Below are 26,002 nucleotides of genomic sequence, written 5' to 3' on the forward strand. Positions count from 1 at the left end.
CAAAAGAACACATGGCTTACCGCGTGAGTTTCTGAATATGGACAAAATGGATCCTTAACATGATAAAACAAACCCAATAGAAGATTAATATGTTCTCTCTATTAAAACAAGGTGCACGTTCCATTTACTTTGGTCTACATGATCACCAAAGTTTGAAAAGATTGATACTATCCGTTGTTAGTAAAGGTGGGGAGAAAAATGTTCTCGGAAGCTGTTTAGAGAGTGTGTCTTCCTACCACCTTCTTTGAAGGGGAATTCGCCTAGAACTTTTCAGAGTTTCAATTGTGTATTCCCTTCGAGCCAGCACTTCTTCCCGTAGTGGTTTCTCCTATGGAAGTATTGGCATCATGCAGTGATAGATGCATGAAGACCGAAGAGACTCTTAAGGGACCACGAGTAGGAGATGATCGTGTCAGTGTTCGGGTACTCAGACAAGAGCAACTTAAAACTAACAACTTAATTCAAAAGAATTATTTCTTCAACAACAACAAAAACAAGCCAATCAAAAAATGGGCAGAAGACCTAAATAGACATTTCTCCAGAGAAGACATACAGATGGCCAAGAGGCACATGAAAAGATGCTGAACATCGCTAATTATTGGAGAAATGCAAATCAGAACAAACTACGACGAGGTTATCACCTCACACCGGTCACAATGGCCATTATCAAAAAGTCTACAGGTAACAAATGCTGGAGAGGGTGTGGAGAAAAGGGAACCCTCCTGCACTGTTGGCGGGAATGTAAACTGGTGCAGCCACTATGGAGAACAGTATGGAGGTTCCTCAAAAAAACTTAAAATAGAACTACCATATAATCCAGCAATCTCACTCCTGGGCATATATCCAGACAAAACTCTAATTTAAAAAGATAAATGCACCCCTATGTTCATAGCAGCCCTGTTCACAATAGCCAGGATATGGAAGCAACCTAAATGTCCATCAACAGATGAATGGATAAAGAAGATATCTATATATGCAATGGAATATTACTCAGCCATAAAAAAGAATGAATTAATGCCATTTGCATCAACATGGATGGACCTATGGATTATCATAGTAAGCAAAGTAAGTCAGAAAGAAACAAATACCATATGATGTCACTTATATGTGGAATCCAAAATATGACAGAAATGAACTTATCTACAACACAGAAACAGACTCACAGACACAGAGAACAGACTTGTGGTTGTCAAGGGGGGCGGGGGTAGGGAAGGACTGGGAGTGTGGGATTAGCAGATGCAAGCCAGTATATATAGAATGGACAAACAACAACAAGATCCTACTGTATAGAACAGGGAACTATATTCAGTATCCTTTAATAAACCATAATGGAAAAGAATATGAAAAAGAATGTATATGTATGTAACTGAATCACTAGGCTGTACAGCAAAAATTAACACACTGTAAATTAAGTATACTTCAGTAAAAAAACTTCTTAAAAAAAGATTTCTTTGAAATGGTACTGAACGGGGAAAAAAATTAAAGTTGCAGGAGAATATACATTCTATAGAAAGTATGAACCAAATCTATTTTTGTGCTTAAAAAAAAAGATGTACTTTTGTGTCCATATTTCTACACTCAAAGAAACAATCATATGCCTAACAGATAATAATGAATATTCCTAATATATGGATATTGGGGATGATTTGAAGACTTTTTGTTTGTTTTTTAATGTACATACACTTTTTTTCCAATGTGCCTATACCATTCCGAATGAAAACACCAGGCATATTTTCAAGTAAGGTTTTCTGTCAGATGTGAAGATTCTAAAAACCCTCAGAATCCATTTTGTAAAAGGCAGCTATCCACTGCAAAACTTGTAGCTTGAGAGCCTCAAAGTTTTTCCTGTATATTTTTTTTTTCTTTTACTAAGTCTTCTGACTTTTGTGTGAAGGAAGTAAACTCACCTGAAACTAACACGTCGCATGTTGTCAGGCTCGGAAGCTTCTCTAGCTTCAAAATAACCCTGAGGGGGGAAATACTTCAGCCCACGTGATAACAGTTTGGAAATGCTTTGCATGTAGAAGGGGGATGTAAAAATAAGTGACATTTTCCTCTGCAAAATTTTAGGACTACAATACTTTTGTGAGTATTGTTGCAGATTATCTGGTGTTATAAGAGGTAAAAAGGTATGGCAAATGTACAGAACGTGAACAGAACTTTAAATAGTATTCATCAAGAGTATGAAGATACATCGTTTATAAAAACACCACCACAGTCAAAAGACATTAGCCAGTACAAAACTAAGGGTACTACAGGTGTCAATACCTATGTGTAGTAATTCAGTACCTTGCATTATTCTATAGCCATCGATTCTGCTTTGTATAATTCTGTATTCATCGATTTTCTACATTTTCATAAGCCATAAATAAAAATTTGTTTCCCTTTTTCATGACTGTTCTCCCAAAAACAACCTTCTACTGATGGTCGTAGATTATTCAGGAAGAACAAGAAAGATAATGGGAACTAAAATAAGTAGGTAAGGAGTATTCTTCTCTAAAACATTCCATCTGTCTAACTATATTTATGGTATGTAAAACACCTGTTTCTATTTCCAAGGGACCAATCTGGTTCTAAAGTCGCAGCTGGTGATAGTCTGTGAGGGTGTTCAGATACTATTTCTCGAGCTAGGCAGATGGCAATCAAAAGCAACTTCATAATTTATTTTTTACCACCGTCCAAGAATTTGGACAGACTCCTGGGGACAGAACTGGCAGTACTTCAGCTTAAACAGTGCAGGACATGTGTTCCGTACGTATGCATCAGGGATAACCATAAGCATGTACTAGTCTAAGGGACCAAACACCGAGAATGATAATCTCATCATAATAATGGTCAATAATCACAGAAGTCAATACCCAGGACTAAACTGTAGACGGGCACGAACAGTAATTTCGAAGAGCAGCAGTGACCTAAACTTTCCGACATAACTGGGCTTGACTAGGTCCCCCTCAGAACAAGCAATGGCAAAGAAGGCTCACTCCAGTCTGTATAATGAAGGTGAAGTGGTACTAAATTAAGGTTTTACTGAATTGCACTAAAAAGCTGAGATGTCCAGATCAAGTGACAGCTTGGAATAAAAGCTGGGGTTACCAGAAAATAAAACGGACCAACTACTGGGAGCAGTGATTTGCACAGTTCCTTATATAAAGGACAGTAGTGACCTATAAAAGCAGGACCTCTCTTGCTGAGTAATCAACTCAGGTAGAATCACCTTGGAAGATGCAAACAATCCTCATGACCTAGACCAGGAATAAACTGGTTGATAAATCTTTCGACTATGGGCAGCTAGAATGCTCCTCATCTTTAGGGTGTGTAGGATTATTGAAACACTGGACACGTGTACAGTTGGTAAAATTGATGAAAACAAGAAAGACAACCCTAAAAATGAGTAAGAGGGAATAAGAATATAAAAGTAAAGAAACACCCTTAAATTTATTAGCACTTTTGGCCTGATTAGCCTAAGTGAACCAATCCAATTTTCAACAAGTTTAATATTATGTGTGTATTGTGTCTGCCTCATACAGCGCTTAAAGCATTTAAGAAAATCAGATACAGCAGACTGTGGTTTGAATTAAATAGAGAAAAATTCATTAGGTGTGCAATCGATGTTTAAATGCCAATAGAAATCTAATTTGTTTAATTAATAAGCTTTTGCTTTATTGATTATATAAATAAAATATGGATATTTAGAAGAATGCTATACAGGTAAATTAGGTATCAAAGTAAAAACAGTGGTCTATCAAAATTAAAAAGGACGGATGCATCAATATCTCACATTGTTTATAGCTAGTAGAAATGGGTAAGATTAAAACTAAACTCTGGAAATACATGTTGGTAAAGGACAGATAAGACTAAGGATACAATGTCCTCTGGAATATGGTCAGTAAGATCCTGTAAATGCAGAGGATATCATCACTAATTGAAAATATGTGATCTAAAAATATTTAAATTAGGTAACAGGACACAAACAAGATTACTCCATGAAAGTATTTGTTGGTTATTAATAGAATTAATTGGTAAGAGATGTTCACTGTCGAAAGGAAAGTAGGTGGTATAATTCAGCATTTGAAAGAATAAGATGAAAAAGCAAAAAGTCAAAGGACAATAAGTAAAATTGAAGACTATATATGCTTAAACCTACATCTGGATGGGAGGTGGGTGCGACTTGAAAAAGAAAAACATAACTGAGGGTTTCAGAGCCATGGTGGGGATAAAGGTAAGTTTAAGCTGTGTCAGAGACCGCCACGTTGAGGCATATTCAATAGGCAGTTGGATAAATGGGGCTAGGGGTCATATAATAGCAAGTCTGGACGAGAGCTAGAGTTTGGGTGTCGTCAACTGATCGCATCTGTAGATCCACTAACCTACTAAGAGTGAGTGGGAAAGGCTAAGGGCTCGCAAGATGATCTGAGATGCCCCAACGTTAAGAGGTTGTGTTGAAGGGGAAAAAAAGCTAACACAGGACGCTAAGAACATCATCTAGGGACACAGGAGGAAAACCATGGGAGAGCACGCATGTTTGGGGAGAGCATGCATGTTTGGGGAGAGCACGCATGTTTGGGGAGAGCATTTGGAATACTGCCAGGACATCAAGCAAGAGCAGCAATGAAAATGCCCCTGGGTTTGTCTCCTTACACCTTTCCGCTTGGCAGGCGGAGTTTTGATGGAGGGACGGTGCACACGCCAGACTAGGATGGAAGAGGGTTTATGGAAAGTAAGCAATGGAGGTGGGACGAGTCTGGCTCTGAATGGGAGTAGAGAGAAACGGTGGTGCCCCAAAGGGGAGTGGGGCCCTGGAGAACATTTTTTCACTTGTCGTGTGAGAGATACTGAAGCCTGGTGGTGATGGAAAGTATGAAAGAGAAGGGGAGAGGTTGATGATGCAGGAGAGAGTAGGTGAATGATAGAAAGAGCTCCCTGAAAGGGTAAGAGGTGTGGGGCAACAAACTAAATGCACAAATTTTGGTTTATGAGGCGGGGAGAGACATTCTCTCCATTTTAGTAAGAGGGAAGGAAAGGAAAATAGGAGTGAGTACAGGAAGATTTAATAGATTGACTATGAGAAGGGGATGGAGTTCCCATCAGATGCATTTTATTTCCTCCATGGTGTGGAAGGTGAGGATACAGGCTGATTCTGAGAAGGACTGGGGGAAGCATGATATCTAAGCAGACGAGGAAGGGAACAAAACTGTTATCACAGTGGAGCAGCGGAAGAGTGAATTCACTAGGAAACATTTTGAAACATTAAAACTAATTTAAGGGCTTCCCTGGTGGCACAGTGGTTAAGAACCCGCCTGCCAATGCAGCGGACACACGTTTGAGCCCTGGTCCGGGAAGATCCCACATGTGGCGGAGCAACTAAGCCCGTGAGCCACAACTACTGAGCCTGCGCTCTAGAGCCCGTGAGCCACAACTACTGAGCCCATGTGCCACAACTACTGAAGCCAGCACGCCTACAGCCCGTGAGAAGAGAAGCCACTGCAATGAGAAGCCCGCGCACCACGACAAAGAGTAGCCCCCGCTCACAGCAACTAGAGAAAGCCTGCGCACAGCAACAAAGACCCAACACAGCCATCCATAAATAAATAAATAGATAGATAGAATTTAAAATGAGAAAAATCAGTTTAAAATTTAAATTCGGTTTAAAATCAGAAAACTGATTTTTGCAAAATTTGGGTACAATAAAAATACAACACATAAACTATTTTGTAAAGTCTTAAACTTTAAATTATTAAGTAAACTGCTAAAGTGATTCTACCATTGGTGGTAGAAAGAGGAATACTGTCATTACTAATCATTAAAATAAGTTACTGCAGAAACATCCTATCACCTATTAATAGACTTTTTCCTCAAATGGTAATGGAATTTGGATATTCATTTTCTATTAATGTCAAAAGTAAAGTAGTTTTCTCTAATGAGTTTAGAAACTGGCTCACCAACACTACAGTTCTATGTACAGAATGTTTTATGGACTTTCACATCAGAAAGAATACATCCTGCGGTTGTGGTATTTCCATGTTTCTCTCCCAGACACACACCTCATTTCTCCCAATCCATTATTCCATCCAACCATATCCAGGGCAGCACTGGCACCAGAGTGCTTTCTTAGCATCCTAGGATCCTTCACACCATGACTTTCCACTCTCCTATCTCCAATTTCCCACCATCAGAGTCCTTATTCTGTTTGCACGTGTTGGCTCTTTAATTGTGGTACAAAGCAATTTATTGGTTTCACGAATAGTCAAAATAAATGATCTCAGCTAGTCTGGCAGGCTCACATTTTTTTTTTTTACATAGCTGTTCTACACTTAGATGCTTTGTCTTTTGTTCTGAAATGAAAGACAACACCCTGTTCACTCTCTTTCCTACCCAACCAATCTGTTTGTTTTAGTCCACGTCTCCCTGCCTGAGATCTTGATTCTCTAAAGGAGCTCCTTCTCAGTCTTCCACCAGTGCCTTCGACTCAGCCTGTTCCAACCTTCACCAGAAACTTGCTCAATAAATTGACACTCTTGGTGTTCTCTTCCTTTCCTCCATTCACAGGCTCTTCCTCATGTGCTGACAAAGATGCCAGACACTTCTTTCCCAATTTCCCTACTGACCCCGACCAAAAATAATATCTATCCACACATCTAACTTTCAAGTTTACTCTCCTCTCTCCATCTCTTTAATAACAAACACATTGGAAAAATCGGTCTATAAAATATAGCAACACTGTATAACCTGCCATTTACGACCCTCCCAGAACAATTTCTTATTCCTGTCACTGTGGAATGCACCATCTAAGAAGCATTTCTCAAGACTCAATGAATCTCTTGGGAATGTAGTTAAAATGCAGACTCTGTTTGTGAGGTTGGGGATGAACCTTGAGATTCTACATTTCTAACAAGTTGCTAAGCAACACCCAGGACCACAGTTTGAAATGCAGGAGCCTAAAGCATCATTACTCAAAGACGTATTGGGTTTTTTCCCACAAGCTGTCATTTCAAAATGAAGACTAGAACTTTGTTTTCATATTTTCATCTCTTTTCACTCTTCAACTCATTGCTATTATTTTCCAGAGCCCATCCCTCCAACAAAACAGGCTCTCACTGCTAGTCTGTCTCTATGATGTCACATCTGGTGGCTTTCCCATCTGTATTTTAAATGACCTTCTCTGTTGAATTCAACACAGTTGACTACTCATATGATGAAAATGTACAACTCTGGCTTCCCTGGAGGAAGAGATTCTTTTAATAGCATACTGAGCAAACATCAATTTTATTCTTTATAAAAAGCCAGTAATAAAAATATTTCAGTATTTACCTCTTTCCATAGTGTTTGATCCTCATGCCAAAAAGGTGAACATGGCCTCAAAGCCTGAAGTGTCAGAATATCCAGCCCCAAGCCCACAGGACATCAGAGATGGCATGTGACCCAATCACACACAATCAGAATTGCCTCTTGGAATTTTCTATTAAGTCTATTAAAAACAATATTCTCCTTATGCCCTGTGGCCACTAATATGGTAAAATACAAGTTTTGCTCAGAGAGCAGCCACTTTACTCACCTTCTGGGGAGAACCAGTACTAAAGATAGTGAATACCTGGTGACTTCATCTGGGCAGTTGTGTGTTCCAGATAGAGCCTGGTCTGTGTGCCAAATGTTCCAGTGATTCCTCCTTCTTTCTTTTAACCCTCTTTGGCTGAAGGTCATTTGAACCGGGGTTCCCTCATGTGCAACAAAAAGTTTTGATAATTAATTGTCCTAAAAATTATCTCTTTATTTGGCTTTCCTTAAATAAGAAACATCCCTAATGCTTCCTTAGGAAAACAGACAAAAGACACTAAGAAATTACTTACCCTTTTTTGCTAATTGTTTGGATTTGTTTGTTTGTTTTTGTTTTGGCTGTGCCACTCGGCTTTTGGGATCTTAGTTCCCTGACCAGGAAATCAAATCATGGCGCATGGCAGTGAAAGTGTCAAGTCCTAACCACTTGACTGCCAGGGAATTTCCTAGATTTGTTTTTGTAGGTCTTTTTTCTTCCTTTCTTCTTTTGTCCTCTTTGATCAAAACTTGTGAGCAAAAGCAGTTCTAAGAGGGAAGTTTATAGCAATACAAGGTTACCTCAGGAAACAAGCAAAATCTCAAACAACCTAACCCTACACCTAAAGCAACTAGAGAAAGAAGAACAAACAAAACCCAAAGTTAGCAGAAGGAAAGAAATCATAAGATCAGAGCAAAAATAAATGAAATAGAGACTAAGAAAACAATAGAAAAAAAATCAATGAAAGTAAAGGCTGGTTCTTTGAAAAGATAAACAAAATTGATAAACCTTTAGCCAGACTCATCAGGAAAAAAAGGGAGAGGGCCCAAATCAATAAAATTAGGAGTGAAAAAGGAGAAGTTACAACCAACACCACAGAAATACAAAGGACCATAAGAAACTACTACAAGCAACTGTATGCCAATAAAATGGACAACCTAGAAGCAATGGACAAATTCTGAGAAAGGTACAATCTTCCAAGAAAAACCAAGAAGAAATAAAAAGTATGAACAGACCAATTACAAGTACTGAAACTGAATCTGTGATTTAAATACTCCCAGCAAACAAAAGTCCAGGACCAGATGGCTTCACAGGAGAATTCTATCAAACATTTATAGAAAAGTTAACACCCATCCTTCTCAAACTCTTCCAAAAAATTGCAGAGGAAGGAATACTTCCAAACTCATTCTATGAGGCCACCATCACCCTGATACCAAAACCAGATAAAGATATCACAAAGAAAAAAATTACAGGCCAGCATCACTTATGAACACAGAGGCAAAAATCCTCAACAAAATACTAGCAAACTGAATCCAACAGTACATTAAAAGGATTTTACACCATGATGAAGTGGGATTTATCCCAGGGACGCAAGGATTTTTCAATATTTGCAAATCAGTGTGATACACCACATTAACAAATTGAAAAATAAAAGCCATATGATCCTCTCAATAGAAGCAGAAAAAGCTATTGATAAAATTCAACATGCATTTATGATAAAAATTCTCCAGAAAGTTGGCATAGAGGGAAACTACCTCAACATAATAAAAGCCATATATGACAAACCCACAGCTAACATCATACTCAACAGTAAAAAGATGAAAGCATTTCCTCTAAGATCAGGAACAAGACAAGGTTGTCCACTCTTGCCACTTTTATTCAACATAGTTTTAGAAGTCCTAGCCATGGCAATCAGAGAAGAAAAAGAAATAAAAAGAATCCAATTTGGAAAAGAAGTAAAACTGTCACTGTTTGCAGATGACACGATACTATACAAGGAAAATCCTAAAGACACTACCAGAAAACTACTAGAGCTCATCAATGAATTTGGTAAAGTTGCAGGATACAAAATTCATACACAAAAATCTATTGCATTGCTATACACTAACAACGAAAAATCAGAAAGAGAAATTAAGGAAACATTCCTATTTACCATTGCATCAGAAAGAAAATACCTAGGAATAAACTTACCAAGGAGGCAAAAGACCTGTACTCTGAAAACTATGTGACGCTGATGAAAGAAACTGAAGATGACACAGATGGAAAGACATACCATGTTCTTGGATTGGAAAATTCAAATTGTCAAAATGAATATACTACCCAAGGCAATCTACAGATTCAATGAAATGCCTATCAAATTACCAATGGCATTTTCCACAGAACTAGAACAAAAAATTTTAATATTTGTGTGGAAATACAAAAGACCCCAAAGAGCCAAAGCAATCTTGAGAAAGAAGAACAGAGCTGGCGGAATCAGGCTCCCTGACTTCAGACTATACTACAAAGCTACAGTCATCAAAGCAGTATGGTACTGGCACAAAAACTGACATATAGATCAATGGAACAGGATAGAAAGCCCAGAAATAAACCCACATACCTATGGTCAATTAATCTACAACAGAGTAGGCAAAAATATACAGTGGAGAAAAGACAGTCTCTTCAATACATGGTGCTGGACAGCTATATGTAAAAGAATGAAATCAGAACATTCTCTAATACCATACACAAAAAGTAAACTTAAAATGAATTAAAGACATAAATGTAAGACCATATACTGTAAAACTCCTAGAGGAAAAAATTGGCAGAACACTCTTTGACATAAATTGCAGCAGTATCTTTTTGGGTCCATCTCCTAGAGTAAAAATAAACAAAAAGGACCTAATTAAACTTAAAAGCTTTTGCACAGCAAACCATAAACAAAACACAAAAGCCACCTACAGAATGGGAAAAAATATTTGCAAATGATGCAACCAACAAGGGATTAATTTCCAAAATATACAAACCGCATATAACTCAATATCAGAAAAAGAAACAACCCAATCAAAAAATTGACAGAAGACCTAAATAGACATTTCTCCTAAAAAGACATACAGATGGCCAGTAGGCACGTGAAAAGATGTTCAACATCGCTATTTATTAGAAAAATGCAAATCAAAACTACAATGAGGTATCACCTCATACCAGTCAGAATGGCCATTATCAAAAAGTCTACAAATAACAAATGCTGGAGAGGGTGTAGAGAAAAAGGAACCCTCCTACACTGGTGGTGGGAATGTAAAAAGTGGTACAGCCACTATGGAGAACAGTTATGAAGTTTCCTTAAAAAACTAAAAATAGAGCTACCATATGATCCTGCAATCTTACTCCTGGGCATATATCCAGAGAAAACCATAATTCAAAAAGATACATGCACCCCATGTTCTTTGCAGCACTATTTACAATAGCCAAGACATGGAAACAACCTAAATGTCCATTGACAGATGAATGGATAAAGAAGATGTGGTAATATAGGTACAATGGAATCTTACACAACCATAAAAAAGAATAAAATAATGCCATTTGCAGCAACATGGATGGACCTAGAGATTATTATACTAAGTGAAGTAAGCCAGACATAGACAAGTATCACATGATTATCGCTTATATGTGGAATCTAAAAAAAAAAAAATGATACAAATGAACTTCCATACAAAACAGAAATAGACCCACAGACATAGAAAACAAACTTATGGTTACCAAAGGGGAAGAGGGAGGGAGGGATAAATCAGGAGGTTGGGATTAACAGATACACACTACTATATATAAAATAGATAAACAACAAGGACCTACTGTATATCATAGGGAACTATATTCAATATTTTGTAATAACCTATAAGACAAAAGAATCTGAAAAAATAGATGCATACATATATATGTATAACTGAATCACTTTGCTGTACACCTGAAACAAACACAACATTGTAAAGCAACTATATGTTAATAAAAAATAAAATATAAAGAAAAAGAAAAAAAATCACTTATCCTTTCTTGGCTGTCATTGAGCATTTCTGCCAGATGAGTGTTACCATCTATTTGTCACATTTTGAAAATAAAAATATTGATCATGTGACTGAAGTCTGTAAAATGTGTAGCTTAATAAGACTATACACCACACAGGGTGTAATCTTCCTGTCTCAGAAGATTTTATGTCATTATCACATAAGTAGGCAAACATGTAGAGTTTTCATATATGTCTTGCACGTATTTAAGAGGTTATGCATCTTTTTTGCTACAGTGAATTCACTGTTCCACTTTTTAAATTCTGCTGGTATAAAAGTACTATTAATTTCTGTATACTATTATAGCATTTTTAATGAATTCTTTAACTTTTTGTAATACTTTTTCAGTTGATTATCTTGGATTTCTAGGCGCAGAATCATTCACTGATTACTGAACTATTGAGCATCTGTGGTGTGTTACCTCATGTGCATAATGCTGGACACAACTTACAAATGATACTGGTTTTGCTATTTTCTTCCACATTTCCTTAGCCTTTATTTATTTATCTTTGCTTCTGTATTTCCTAGAGCTTCCAAAACCAGAGGCACAGTAGCAGAGATGCCAGGCATACTTGTCTTATTCCTGATTTAATGGAATGTCTTTCACACTTTATTACTAGGCATAGGCTTGCCATTTGCCTGTGAATAATATTTTTGAATGATTTTTTATTGAAACCTTTTTATTCTTAATTGTCACTATTTTATTAATCTAGCATGCATATTGCAAGTTATCAAATTAATGCATCAGACCAAAAAAGTTTTTTCTTTTTGGCAATTTGCATAGTGACTTAATTTAGAATTTTATTGCTGAACTATCAAAATCCAATTGTTGAATGATGGACAGGCAAGACATCACAACCAAGTTGGCAAAGAAGGAGAGCTTACATATATTAGATAGATAGATACACAGATACAGAGACACAGAAATAAATATACTTAGATGTAAATGTTGGTATGTCCATGCATGCGTACATATACGTCCAAATTCCCTATCACTATTCACTGAGAGGACCTGGGAGCTGCATCGCACCAATAAGACTGTTATTTGGCTGATAAGTTTTGTTTATACGTACCATAAATATAAATACCATTTTCTACTATAAGGAATTACAACCTTTGGATAAATAGCTGATTCCAGAGCTGGGGCAGAGAAGGGACAAGATAAGCCTGGAGAGTATTGTTCCAGAAAGCAAGGAATTGCTCAAAGAGTGATGAGGATCTGTCAAATAGCCGAAACATAGAAACAACCTAAATGTCCATCGACAGATGAATGTATAAAGAAGATGTGGTACATATGTATTGGGTTGGCCAAAAAGTTCATTTGGGTTTTTCCATAACATCTTACGGAAAAACCCGAACAAACTTTTTGGCCAACCCAATACAGTGGAATACTACGCAGCCATTAAAAAATGAAATCATGCCATTTGCAGCAACGTGCATGGACCAAGAAATGATCATACTAAGTAAGACAGAGAAAGACAAATACCGCATGATATCACTCATATGTGGAATCCAAAATATGGCACAAATGAACTTATCTATGAAATAGAAACAGACTCATAGCCATAGACAACAGACTTGTGGTTGCCAAGGAGGATGGGGGAAGGGAGAGGGATGGACTGGGAGTTTGGGCTTGGTAGATGCAGACTACTACATTTAGAATGGATAAAAAACAAGGTGTTGGGGCTTCCCTGGTGGCGCAGTGGTTAAGAATCTGCCTGCCAACGCAGGGCACATGAGTTTGAGCCCTGGTCCGGGAGGATCCCACATGCTGTGGAGCAACTAAGCCCGTGTGCTACAACTACTGAAGCACACGTGCCTGGAGCCCATGCTCTGCAACAAGAGAAGCCACTGCAATAAGAAACCCGCAACCAAGAGTAGCCCCCGCTCACTGCAACTGGAGAAAGCCCGTGCACATCAACAAAGACCCAATGCAGCCAAAAATAAATAAATAAAATAAATTAAAAAAAAAAAAAAAAAAACAAGGTGTTACTATATAGCACAGGGAACTATACTCAATATACTCAATATCCTGTGATAAGCCATAATGGAAAATAATAAAATAATATAAAAAACTATATATATATATGTATATATATGTATATATATGTGTGTGTATATATATATATATATATATATATATATATATATATATATAAAACTGAGTCACTTTGCTGTACAGCAGAGATTGGCCCAACACTGTAAACTATATTTCAAGTAAAAAGAAGAGAAGGACAGAGGAATCAGCCAAAATAGGCTCCCATTGACCAAACTGAGGAAAATGTGAGCATAAAAATGCATGATGATCATAGATTATAATCCATTAAATAGAAGAGGAAAGCACAAGTCCATACACATCTAAACAAATGGAAATCTTAGTAAAGAACATGATATTTATGTGATTTTAAAATACTTCCCCACAAGGTAGTTAATGTAATAGGGAATAGAGTAAGCTCATTGGGAAGAAGCTTGGCAGATACCACTTTTAACCAAGGTTAAGCCACTTCTCATCTGGTAAGATGCAATGAGAAGGTAGCATCACCTACCCTCTATGAGAAGGAAATCACCTGTGATTTTCCTGCCAATCATGAGAACACAGCAGATAAACTCCAAAGGAGGGAAGTCCTATAAAATAAGTGTAGTGGGTTGAATAGTATATCCCTCCGACATTCATGTCCACCCAGCATCTCAGAATGTGACCTTATTTGGAACTAGGTCTTTGCAGATATAATTCATTAAGAATATCAAGATGAGATCATCCTAAATTCAGGGAGAGTCCTAAGTCCAGTGACTGATGTCCTTATGGGAATATAAGAGGACAGAGACACACAGGGAAGAAGCTCCTGTGAAGACACAGGTAGATATTAAAGTGATATTGCCACAAGCCAAGAAATGCCCAGGATTGCCAGCAACCACAGGAAGTTAGGGGAGAGGCCCTGGAGCAGCTTTTTCAGAAGGAACCAACCTCGCCAACACCTTGATTTTTGGACTTCTGGTCTACTGAACTGTGAAAGAATAATTTTGTGCTGTTCTAAGCTACCCAGATTGTGGTACTTGTTACAGCAACCCTAGGAAACTAATATAATAACAGACTCATAATTTTCCAAACTCCCAGGTCCATGAAGTCAAAAAACAACAAAAAAAAGACTATAACATGGTCTAGACTGAAGGAAACTGAAGAGATGTGAAGACCAAGTGGAACCTATGATTCTTACCTGAGTTCTTTTGTCATAAAAGACATTCTTGGGACAACTGGTGAAACATGAATCAACTCTGAGGACACACATCAATATTAACTCCCTGATTTTATTATATTGTGCATGTGTAGGAGAATGTCCTTGTTTATAGGAAGTATAAGGGAAAGTGCTTGGCAGTTGGTGGGACAGCAGGTGGGGGAACTGACTCACAGGTGATTGGGGATAACTTGCTACTCAATAGCCAATATTTATGATTCTTTAAAGTTGCTATTGTTTAAAAATGTCCACCTGTCTAGTAACCGGGGAAATGTAAGTTGAAGAAAAAATAGGATTAGAAAAAATTAGTAAGTCTGAGGAAACCGAGTATCGATAAAAATAAGGAGTGGTAGGACTTCTTGCTCAGTGCTATGTGTGTGAAGGAGGTGCATCTGCCTTAGAGAGGAGTTGGCAGTATCTACTCAAGTTCAAGCTATGTGTAACCTGTGACGACTCAGCAGCCCCACCTGTGCATAGGTACCCTTGAGTTTTACACACATTGTACAAGGAAACATGTCTGAGGAGGGTCGTACCAACGTTATTTGTGAGGCTTGGAAACTTGAAATGACTGAAATGCCCATCGACAGAAACATGGATAAAGAAATTGTGATATGTTGATACAGTAGTTGAAAGGATTGAGCCTGACGTACAGTTATAGCAGGGATCCATCTTGACGATAAAAGGTCAAGTGAGAAAAATGAGTTAAAAAGGAAACAACCCAATCCAAAACAGGGCAGAAGACCTAAACAGACATTTCTCCAAAGAAGATATACAGATTGCCAACAAACACGTGAAAGAATGCTCAACATCATTAATCATTAGAGAAATGCAAATCAAAACTACAATGGGATATCATCTCACACCGGTCAGAATGGCCATCATCAAAAAATCTACAAACAATAAATGCTGGAGAGGGTGTGGAGAAAAGGGAACCCTCTTGCACTGTTGGAGGGAACGTAAATTGATACAGTCACTATGGAGAACAGTATGGAGGTTCCTTAAAAAACTAAAAATAGAACTACCATACGACCCAGCAATCCCACTACTGGGCATATACCCTGAGAAAACAATAATTCAAAAAGAGTCATGTACCAAAATGTTCATTGCAGCTCTATTTACAACAGCCAGGACATGGAAGCAACCTAAGTGTCCATCAACAGATGAATGGATAAAGAAGATGTGGCACATATATACAATGGAATATTACTCAGGCATAAAAAGGAACGAAATTGAGTTATTTGTAGTGAGGTGGATGGACCTAGAGTCTGTCATACAGAGTGAAGTAAGTCAGAAAGCAAAAAACAAATACTGTATGCTAACACATATATATATGGAATCTAAGAAAAAAAAAAAAGGTCATGAAGAACTTAGGGGCAAGATGGGAATAAAGTCACAGACCTACTAGAGAATGGACTTGAGGATATGGGGAGGGGGAAGAGTAAGCTGGGACAAAGTGAGAGAGTGGCATGGACATATATACACTACCAAACGTAAAATAGATAGCTAGTGGGAAGCAACCGCATAGCACAGGGAGATCAGCTCGGTGCTTTGTGACCACCTAGAGGGGTGGGATAGGGAGGGTGGGAGGGAGGGAGACACAAGAGGGAAGAGATATGGGAACATATGTATAGGTATAACTGATTCACTTTGTTATAAAGCAGAAACTAACACACCATTGTAAAGCAATTATACTCCAATAAAGATGTTTAAAAAAAAAAAAGGATATGCACTGAATGATGAGATTATATAAATGCTAAAAGGCACACAGAAATACTTTATTTTCTTATATCTGTATGTGTGTTTGTGTATGCATATGGATACGTATTTATTACAGGCCAGTTTCAGTACAATTGTTACCTTTGGGAAACGGGAGAGAGGGGGAATAAAAGAAGAGGAGCTTTCGATTTAAAATGTAATATTTTTGTGTGTTTTTTAAATGTCGAAGCAAATGTGCTAACTGCCAACAGTTAAATTAAGGTATGAAATATGAGGTTGTCCCTTTTAAGGCTGTCTGAATTTTTCTTTTTCCAGTATGGAAAAATACTGTACAAGTAAATAGACTGTTTTCAAAAGGAAAGTTCATTCTGATTAAAATAAAGCAAAAAAAAAAAAAAAAAGGGTGGGGTCGTGCCGTAAAAGGAGACTGTATGGACATGGATGCCCATCTCTCTGATACAGCATTCAGAACATTTCTGACCACCCACACACAACAACGTGAAAAAGAAAATGCATTATTATTATTATTGATTTCGCATTATCTGTGCCCAAACCTTATCAAGCTAACCCAAGAGGAAAATCATCCAAAGAAGATCCATCACCAACAGTACCACCCCACCCACAGACACAACCAAACCACTGCAAGGCGGCATCTCTAACAACGTCTACACAATGGCACCTGCGTGTGGTTGGGCAGGTGTTATGTACAACGAAAACATGGAAAATCGGCAGTACGATGACAAAAATACAGTAACTTCCCAGCAGATGGCAAGAAAACACCTTGAGGAAATGGAGCCATGTTCTGAACTCCTAGGAAGGTGCCAGTGGAAGAACCGGTGACACTTTATCTGAGGCCACTCCTGTTATTCTATAGCACACTATTCTATTTGTTTTTGTGATTTAATACCATATGCCTTTCTTAAACCTTGTTTATTTGCACAGCTACTTGTTACTATCTTCTACTGTCTTACCCTTTAAACAGATATTCCATGAAGTCAGGGACCTATTCCGTTTGTTCACTTTCACATCTCAACCATCTAGCACAGATGCTGGCACCCACTAAATTCTCAATCAATACTGATGGCATAGACCCGAAAGCAACAGATGAAACATCTTCTATCCGGTCCTTCTAATGCATGTAAACATCTTGCAGATCACTGGTATTTTGAAATGTACATTAAAACTACATTGGTGCCATACCAATACTTAAATGACACTGTAAAAATAATATGGATGTCAATGAATGAATTATTCCCTCTGAGCAAATGGGATAGATCAGTGTAATACCTGAATTACAGAAAGATATTTAAGCAAAGTATTTTACCATATTGCATATGGAGTTGATTCTAACTCCATATGCATTCATTTTTAATAGCAAGTTTGATTATATTTTACTGACAAGGAGAGTACAGGCATTGTAAAACATAACAAATTATATTGTTGGTATATAAAATAACAAATGACAATGAAATCAACTGTACTCTTTCATACAAAAATTGTATGAGCTTGTAATACTAAATTGTTCAAGACAGAATCTAGCCAACTGATTATATAATCACTGTTCAAAGCTGACCATGACCTATATAAGATATCAACTATTTACATATTTAAAGCTAAAGTCACTATTTGAAAACCCACAATGTGGCTGAAAAAATTACTTTTTGAGTTATATTATTAATTGAGTAAAGACTTCCATTATGGGATTACTATCACCATTTCAGTAGATATTTATAGATGAAATAAACTAAGGAATTTTTATTTATAGCCCTCTTACAGCAGGTAGTAAATTAATATATTAATAGAAAACTGCTGTGGTTTTGGAGTAGAAATTATTTCCGTGCAATGTTCTACAGCCATAAAGTTAGATAAAATATATTTAAGAACTTAGGCTGAGAGGAGAAATGAATATTTCAAACATAGTACTGATTATTTATTCTACCGTGCCATATTTGAAGGGTGATTTTTTTTTTAATAAAGGCATTTTAAACACAAATTGAGAACTTCAGTGACTCTGATATTCTAAAATTTGGTTAGAACAGTGTTTTCAGACTCTAGCTCCTGACTCGTTAGCAGCTGTGAAATCATTTAAATGTCATGACAATATTTTTTAAGGAAATGTGATAAAATATCAAAAAGAATTACATATAATGAGAGTATTGTCTTATGAAATTATTATTTTTTTTTTTTTTTTTTTACTTTATTTATTTATTTATTTTTAAATATCTTACAATTTTATTTTTCAATCATACATCAATAAAGCTGAAAAAAAAATCCCTAGTAGCACCTACACAGAAAAAAATAATTAATTAATAATTAATTAAAATATTGGGGGGAGAAAGGAAGTGGTGCTAAAGAACCCACAGATGGGCTCAGTTCCAGCACCACACAGTCATGTTCATAATGGAAGGTGCTCAGGGTCTAAGATACAGAGCCCGGGGGAGTCAGGGCAAGGCCTCACCCTGGTCACATTTGAGCATAGATGGGTAGGAGTTTGGTAAAGGGATTGCTGGGGAGTGCCATTAGGGTTCTTCAGACAAACAGAACCTATAGGGTGTATATGTGTGTGTGTGTACAGGTGCATTTGTATGGAGACAGATTTTTTTTTAAGGAACTGGTTTATGTGATTGCGGGGCTGCAGGACGGACCAACAGGCTGGTAACCAGGGAAGGCTGATGTTGCAGCTTGAGTCTAAAGGCAGGTCTGAGGGCAGGATTTCTTCTTTTTGAGGACCTCAGTCTTTCTCTCTTAACTCCTCCAAGTGTTTGGATGAGGCACACCCACGTTATGGAGAGTAATCTGCTTTACCCAAAGTCTACTGATTTAAATGTTAATCACACCTAAAAAAAACTTTCATAGCAACATCTAGACTGGTATTCTACCAAACATCTGGGCACCATGACCAAGTTGACACGTAGAACTGACCATGACACAGTGGGACCTGAGAGTCTTGTGTCCTCTCTGTGAGCTGGGAGGCAAGGTCATCTGCTGAGAGCCAGGTGATTAGGATGCCCGGGAGGCTGAGGAGAGTGGGAGTCAGAGAGGTAGTGGCAGGACCCTGGCAGGGAGTTCCTGAGCCACGTGGGGCGCGCTGAGCCTGGGTGAGTGCATGAATGTATGAATGAGTGAATATCTCAGTGACAGCAGAGAGACTAGCTGATGCTAGGATGTGTGACACCTCTGTCACAGAACTGGGAGAGGAGATAAACACGGGAGCAGGTGCAGATAGGTGTGTGGCTGGGGCAGGAGGATGAGGGAACCCAGCAGCCCTCCCCTCTCTTCCGCTTCTCTGCCCTGAGCACCCCAGGGGCAGTTCATGGTTTCAGTACTTCTAACTTCAATGAAATTATTTTTAATTTTTTAATTTATGTATACATATGTGTATATAAAATATATGCATATAGGTATTGGATCACCATATAAAGTAGGTCATATTCAAGAAAGGTAGGAAATTTACAGACTTCCCTGGTGGTGCAGTGGTTAAGAATCCGCCTGCCAATGCAGGGGACATGGGTTCGAGCCCTGGTCCGGAAAGATCCCACATACTGCGGAGCAACTAAGCCTGTGCGCCACAACTACTGAGCCTGCGCGCTAGAGCCCACGAGCCACAACTACTGAGCCCACGTGCCACAACTACTGAAGCCTGTGCGCCTAGAGCCCGTGCTCTGCAACAAGAGAAGCCACCGCAATGAGAAGCCCACACACCACAATGAAGACTAGCCCCCGCTCGCTGCAACTAGAGAAAGCCCCATGCAGCGACAGAGACCCAACGCAGCCTAAATTACTTAATTAATTTTTTAAAAACTCATTTAAAAAAAAAAAAGAGAGAGAGGTTGGAAATCTCTGAAGAGAATGGTGTACCAAGCATCACAATATATAGGTGGTTATAACGGGCAATCAAACAACCTTACCGTGTTTGGAAACACGTTTTCAGATTGCAAAACCAGAAAACCTGTTCAAATTCAATCATGTATTCAGTTCTCAGCGTGCTAGGCTGGGATTTGCAAAGCTGCTAATCTAACAACACACTTGATAGTGAAACATGAGGAATGACAGTAGAGCAGCCCATACAATCTCCTTCAGCTTTAGTGTGTTAAAACTGTCATATTCAAATGATGGTTCTCCTCATACTGCATGTAAATTCCAATGAAGCACCAAACCCCTCATTCGGAGACAAATGGTGAGTCTCTGTCTCTGTAAGTGACAACCTAATTGAAATCTTTTTGTGTTTACCAACCTTTTAATGCTTTAGGGAGACAGATATCCTACCGTAAAACAGTGCTTCCCTTCACAGGGATTTTTAAACACAAGACATTAAGAGAAAGATAATTTGCAAGGCTTCATCTACTTTTTCCCTAGCTGTTGAGGAGGAATTGATGCATTTTAACTATATCAACTATACTTGGGTAGCAAGTAGCAGACAGTGGCTCTGGCTATCTTAAAGTCAGAGAGGGAATTCCCTGGCGGTCCAGTGATGAGGATTCCGCCCTTTCACTTTCACTGGATCGATCCCCGGTCAGGGAACTGAGTTCCCACAAGCCAGGTGGTTGCAGCCAAATAAGTACAGTCACACAGAGAGTGCACTCAAAGGACATTACCAGGCGGCTCCCACAGTCAGCAGTGATGGAGGCCCGGGATTCTGAACAGTGCCAAGGCTTGACTGTCTTGTATCTGGTTGGCTGTCCCAGAGCACTGCTCCTGCCTTGTGCTGCGGGATACCTGCCTGTGGCTGTGTCACTGCTCCTCAGCTAAGTCTCACTCCGCTCACTCGTTCTCCATCACGCACTCTCTCTGCTTCCACCCACACCTCTGGTGATCAGAGCCCGTCCTCCAGCGCAATGACCCAAATGTTCAGTCCTGACTGATCTGTACTCTTGCTTCTGCCAAAGACAGTCGCCGTAGTTTTCCACTAACTAGTCCACTAGTGATGGTAGTAGAGGGGATACCCAAGGGAATTACCTGGGTTTCATGGACATTCCTCCCTCCCCTCATGGTACAGCAGCAAATCTATCTCCCTTTGAGCTACAGATGGCATGTCTGTGTCCCCCCGACAAAAAAACCATAGGTTGAAATCCTAACCCCTAAGGTGATGGTAACAGCAAGTGGGGCCTTTGGGAGATGGTTAGATCATAAGGGTGGAGCCCTTATGAATGGGATTAGAGTCCTTAAGAGAGGACCCGGAAAGCTTACTCACCCCTTCCACCATGTGAAGACACCGAATCGGCCAGTGCCTTGATCCCGGACTTCCTAGTCTTTAGAACAGGGAGCAATGTCTGTGGTTTTCTGTTCCAGCAGCCTGAATGGACTAAGATGCCTTGCTAGGGGTGACGACATCCTCCGTCTACTACCACTGCTGCTGTGCATCCCGAGCAAGGAGCCATCAGAAGTGGCAGCGAAATGCATCCCTTCCCTCGTCTGTGCCTCCAACAAACTACCTTTACCTTACTTCAAGATCAAGTTGGATATGCTATTATGAGTTGTGCAAGACTGCATATGCAGAGATGCTTTCTGTATATAACAAGGAAAAGGTTGAATCCTATTCTTGCCCCTCTTGAAGTCCGTCAAGAGAAAGGGATATTAAAAAAAAAAGAGAGCAGAAGAATTATCCTGAGGGGACATACGTGAGGATACATCACTATATGTGTTAGCATTTAGTCAGCAAAGCTTTGAGTTGTGTCAATAGGGGCAAAACTGAGTGCAGAGCTGAGCAATTACGTGAAGTCAGCCCACCTAAACTGTCAATCTGTGAACAATGATAATAACTACTTTTAACAGTACTATAATATAAAGTTATAATGAAATAATAATAGTCTTATATAATAGCAATTATTATTATTACTGAAGTTTATCCACTTTTCCTCATCTGCAGTAATTGCTTTTCCTCCTGCTTCAAGTTATGTGGATAATTACTTCAAATTTCAGTTTTATTTTGCTATAGGGTAGACATAACTCGGGCCAGAAAAACCTCAAAACCCTGAATTTCCCTAATGATTGGGTCCTCAACTGTAAAAGTAATGCCCTAGATCCAGAAACATTTCTATGACTTTTTATATATATATATATATATATATATATATATATATATATGTATATATGTAATTATATGTATGTGTTTTAGTCATCAAGAAAAAAAGCAGCATAAATGAAATGTGTCCATGTTAACTGCCCATGTCTGTTTAGAATCATAATTCAATGCTCAGAGCCTCACGGCTCTTTCTTTGCAAGCTTCTCATAGGCACACACAATGCCCCATATTGGGAAACCAGAATGTAAGAGTTTTGAGGAGTTTTTTTTTTTTTTTTTTTTTTTTTTTAATATACTGCTTGGTCCTTTCGCACATTAACTTCAAAACCAAATCTATTTTCTCTAATTGTCAGTGGAAGCAGTGGGTTACCATAGTTACAAAGTAAGAGTGTTACTGAAAAGAAGAAAAGACTAATGAAATTTTAAATGACAGATTCAAAGATATTAGGAAATCACCCCGACAGGGAAATGGGCACTGATTCAAGCTGCCAGTCACAGTGATTACCGAGCAAACCTATCCGGATCTGGGTCAGAAAGTCTCTTCAGACGCTGCATACACCAGTGCTGCAGCGCTTTGAAGGGCAGGGAAATGGGCACTGATTCAAGCTGCCAGTCACAGTGATTACCGAGCAAACCTATCCGGATCTGGGTCAGAAAGTCTCTTCAGACGCTGCATACACCAGTGCTGCAGCGCTTTGAAGGGCTGGTCCCAATGACATGGGCGCCCTGTCGTTAGTGCCCGTTTCTGTTGCTATAGCTGCAGGAGGACGCACTGTAACCTCCACGCAGCATGGGCTGTGACGGGCCTCAGGTGAGGAGCTGGCCAAGCAACGTGGAAGGCACTGATGCTACAGGTGAGGTGCCGTATCACGGTGCCACGTCGCCCAGGTGTGAGAAAGTTGCTTCCCTGCACACCCGTCTTTCCACCATCTTACAGGGTTTTTCAAGGCAAGTACCATCCACTCACATGGTCAAAGACATATGTAGAAGGTACGATACAGTTTTTAAAAGTCTAACACGAAGGTTTGTTTTTGCTCAGGGGAAGGAATCGATAAGTTATTGAAATAGCATACAAATAGATTATTCACATAAAATAACAGGTAAGAGGGAAATCTAGTGAATAAACAGATGGAAGAACGGAGAATCCATCCACTTCAAGTAGCTTATGAGAACAACATATTAAGATTTAACTACATGTTTGCTAGAGTAGGAAAAACACAGACCCCCAAGAAACATCACTACTCTCCGAGTCCTGGCATGACTCGTAAGAAAACAAGCAGTAGTTGGTGTTTCTGTGCTAAAAGTTGTGTATTTTGGGCTTCTAAGAACCATAAAATTGACTTAAAGAATGGTTTCAAACGGTAAAAAGAGAAATGCAAAACAATTAAAGACGTGCAATTAAACTGGTTTGTGTCTCACTGCTTCATAGTAATTAAGAGTTCATGCGGGCTTCCCTGGTGGCACAGTGGTTGAGAATCTGCCTGCCAATGCAGGGGACACGGGTTCGAGCCCTGGTCTGGGAGGATCCCACATGCCGCAGAGCAGCTGGGCCCGTGAGCCACCATTGCTGAGCCTGCGCGTCTGGAGCCTGTGCTCCGCAACAAGAGAGGCCAATAGTGAAAGGCCCGCGCACCGCGATGAAGAGTGGCCCCCGCTTGCCACAACTAGAGAAAGCCCTCGCATAGAAACGAAGTACCAACACAGCCAAAATAAATAAATAAGTAAATAAATAATTAAAAAAAAAAAACAAACAACTGGCACTGTATTTAAAAAAAAAAAAAAAAAAAAGAGTTCATGCTTGGGAAAGCGCCATAAAAACGATTTAAGATTTAAGACGGGTGTTCGTGAGTCAGTGTAAACCTACACACGAGTCCTCAAGTGACGGGACAACTACTCAAAAAATGGAAGACCTGGGGTCAGTATAGCATGATTTAAAAATAATGAAGGAATGATGATTCTGGATTGAATTGTTATTTGCTAGGCTACTTGGTTGACTTGGCTCTTCATGTCTAGTAGTATTTTATCCATTTAAGTTCTTAGAGGACCTATGTCCGGTACACAGAGTAATGGCTGAACACTTGGTGAAGTATGGCCTTGAAGGAATCGGGAGAGAAAGACAGAGAAGCCACGACAGAGAAGGAGCTGGGGAGATAAGGACAGAGAATATTAACAGGGAGGCGTCAGAAGAGCCTGACAGTCACATTAGCTGGCGAGCAGGTTTACGGAGGACAAGGACTAAGCAAGACGTACCTAATTGCAAACTCTGGGCTTCTGGTTACTCTCTGCTATTCACTTTCTACCTCCACACCAGGAACAACTGTACACACCTAGGAAAAGCAAGCCTTCGTTGCTGCACCCCTTGTTAAAGGCCTTTCATGATGCTGACTATTTCTCACATCCTTCCTGGCCCACCTGAGAGGGAGTGGGGTGCAGCCTGAGAACATGCTTCCTTCCATTCTGGAACTACAGGACACTGGTGTCTCCTGGAAACACCCGTGCTTCACGTCTAAAGGGTGCTGCCACGTTATCCCTGCAGAGAATGTGTACACCACAACCCTCATTTTCAACATTCCACGGTTTCCCCCAGAGAACCCCTTACATTTCCAACGGGCTTTCAAAGGATGTGATGGTTCTCTTAAAACGATTCCTTATCACCTGAGTGTAACCACCTTAATGACATTGCCAAATTCAACCAAAATGCCTCATTTCCTTGCACCAAGTAATGATTTAAATATTAAAAATTACAAATATTGCAAAAACTCATAACAAAACAGATAGAGAGTTATGATAGGCTTTTAAAAAAGGATTTAATTAGAAACCTCCATCAAGAACGGTCTGAAATGTGTTTTGCACTGTAACGTTTTAAGCGTTGTATTCAAACCAACTTTCTTTAAGTAAAAACTTGATGGCGTCATCAAAACCACGATGATATAGTGATTCCATTATCGTCTTGCTTGGTGGGAAAAGGGCTTGGTGAAGCCTCACCAAGTTTGCCATGGACAACTAGGACAGAAAGACAAATGGGAGCTGGAGGATATTACAGTACAGGTAAAGGGACATCATCTCTGTAACCTGAGCTTTCTTATCATAGATACTATTAGCAATTTAAAAAAAAATCAGGAGGAAGAAAATCAAATTTAAAAATTCAGCCCCACACATACACCGCATGAGGGTTTTTCAGCCTGGGCACCACCGACGTTTTGGGCCAGATGCTCCTCTGTGGTGGGCTCTGTCCTGGGCACTGTAGGGTGCTGAGCGGCACCCCTGGGCCCCACCCACTAGATTCTAGCACACATCCCAGACGTGATGGCCAAAACTGGCTCCAGACGCTGCCTGTGTCTCCTGCGCATAATACCACCTCCTGTTGAGAGGACTATTCGACTAGATTAAGGGAATCCACATTTTTCTCTAAGTTATTCTGTTAGGTCCTAAGTTTTTCTCTGATGTTTTCACCTACTTAATTCCTGCCATCTTTTAAAACAACTCAATGATCTAATTTAAAAGTGCACTGAAATCCTGCCCAGTATACTGACCTGAAAAATAAGTGAAGAAACGGAAAATGTTTCACAAATAGACTGTTGATAGTAACAGTCATGTCCATATGCATGACACATGTAGATTATTTAAAATATTGATGCAGTTTGTACATAAAACTGAGTCGCCAAAGTTTTGGAAGCATGTGGAAA

General features: G+C 39.2%; 1 protein-coding gene across 18 annotated transcripts in view; it reads right to left on the reverse strand.

Moving 5' to 3' along the window:
* Positions 1–26,002, reverse strand: part of LOC309652461 (patatin-like phospholipase domain-containing protein 4) — a 110,847-nt gene that overhangs the window by 48,554 nt on the left and 36,291 nt on the right. For 8 of the 18 annotated variants that reach the window (XM_082446296.1, XM_082446295.1, XM_082446298.1 and 5 more), the window contains one exon: positions 25,164–25,319. The exons of 8 other annotated variants lie outside the window; for them this stretch is intronic. In XM_082446296.1, the coding sequence (XP_082302422.1) occupies positions 25,179–25,319 (141 nt within the window). In that variant the 3' untranslated portion in view covers positions 25,164–25,178. Of the gene's footprint in view, positions 1–25,163; positions 25,344–26,002 lie in introns of those variants that run through there. 2 more of the 18 variants (XR_014258709.1, XM_082446291.1) reach the window with 2 other exon arrangements.

This window comes from Balaenoptera physalus (assembly GCF_965194825.1).
Source record: "Balaenoptera physalus genome assembly, chromosome: X".
Lineage (NCBI taxonomy): Eukaryota > Metazoa > Chordata > Mammalia > Artiodactyla > Balaenopteridae > Balaenoptera > Balaenoptera physalus.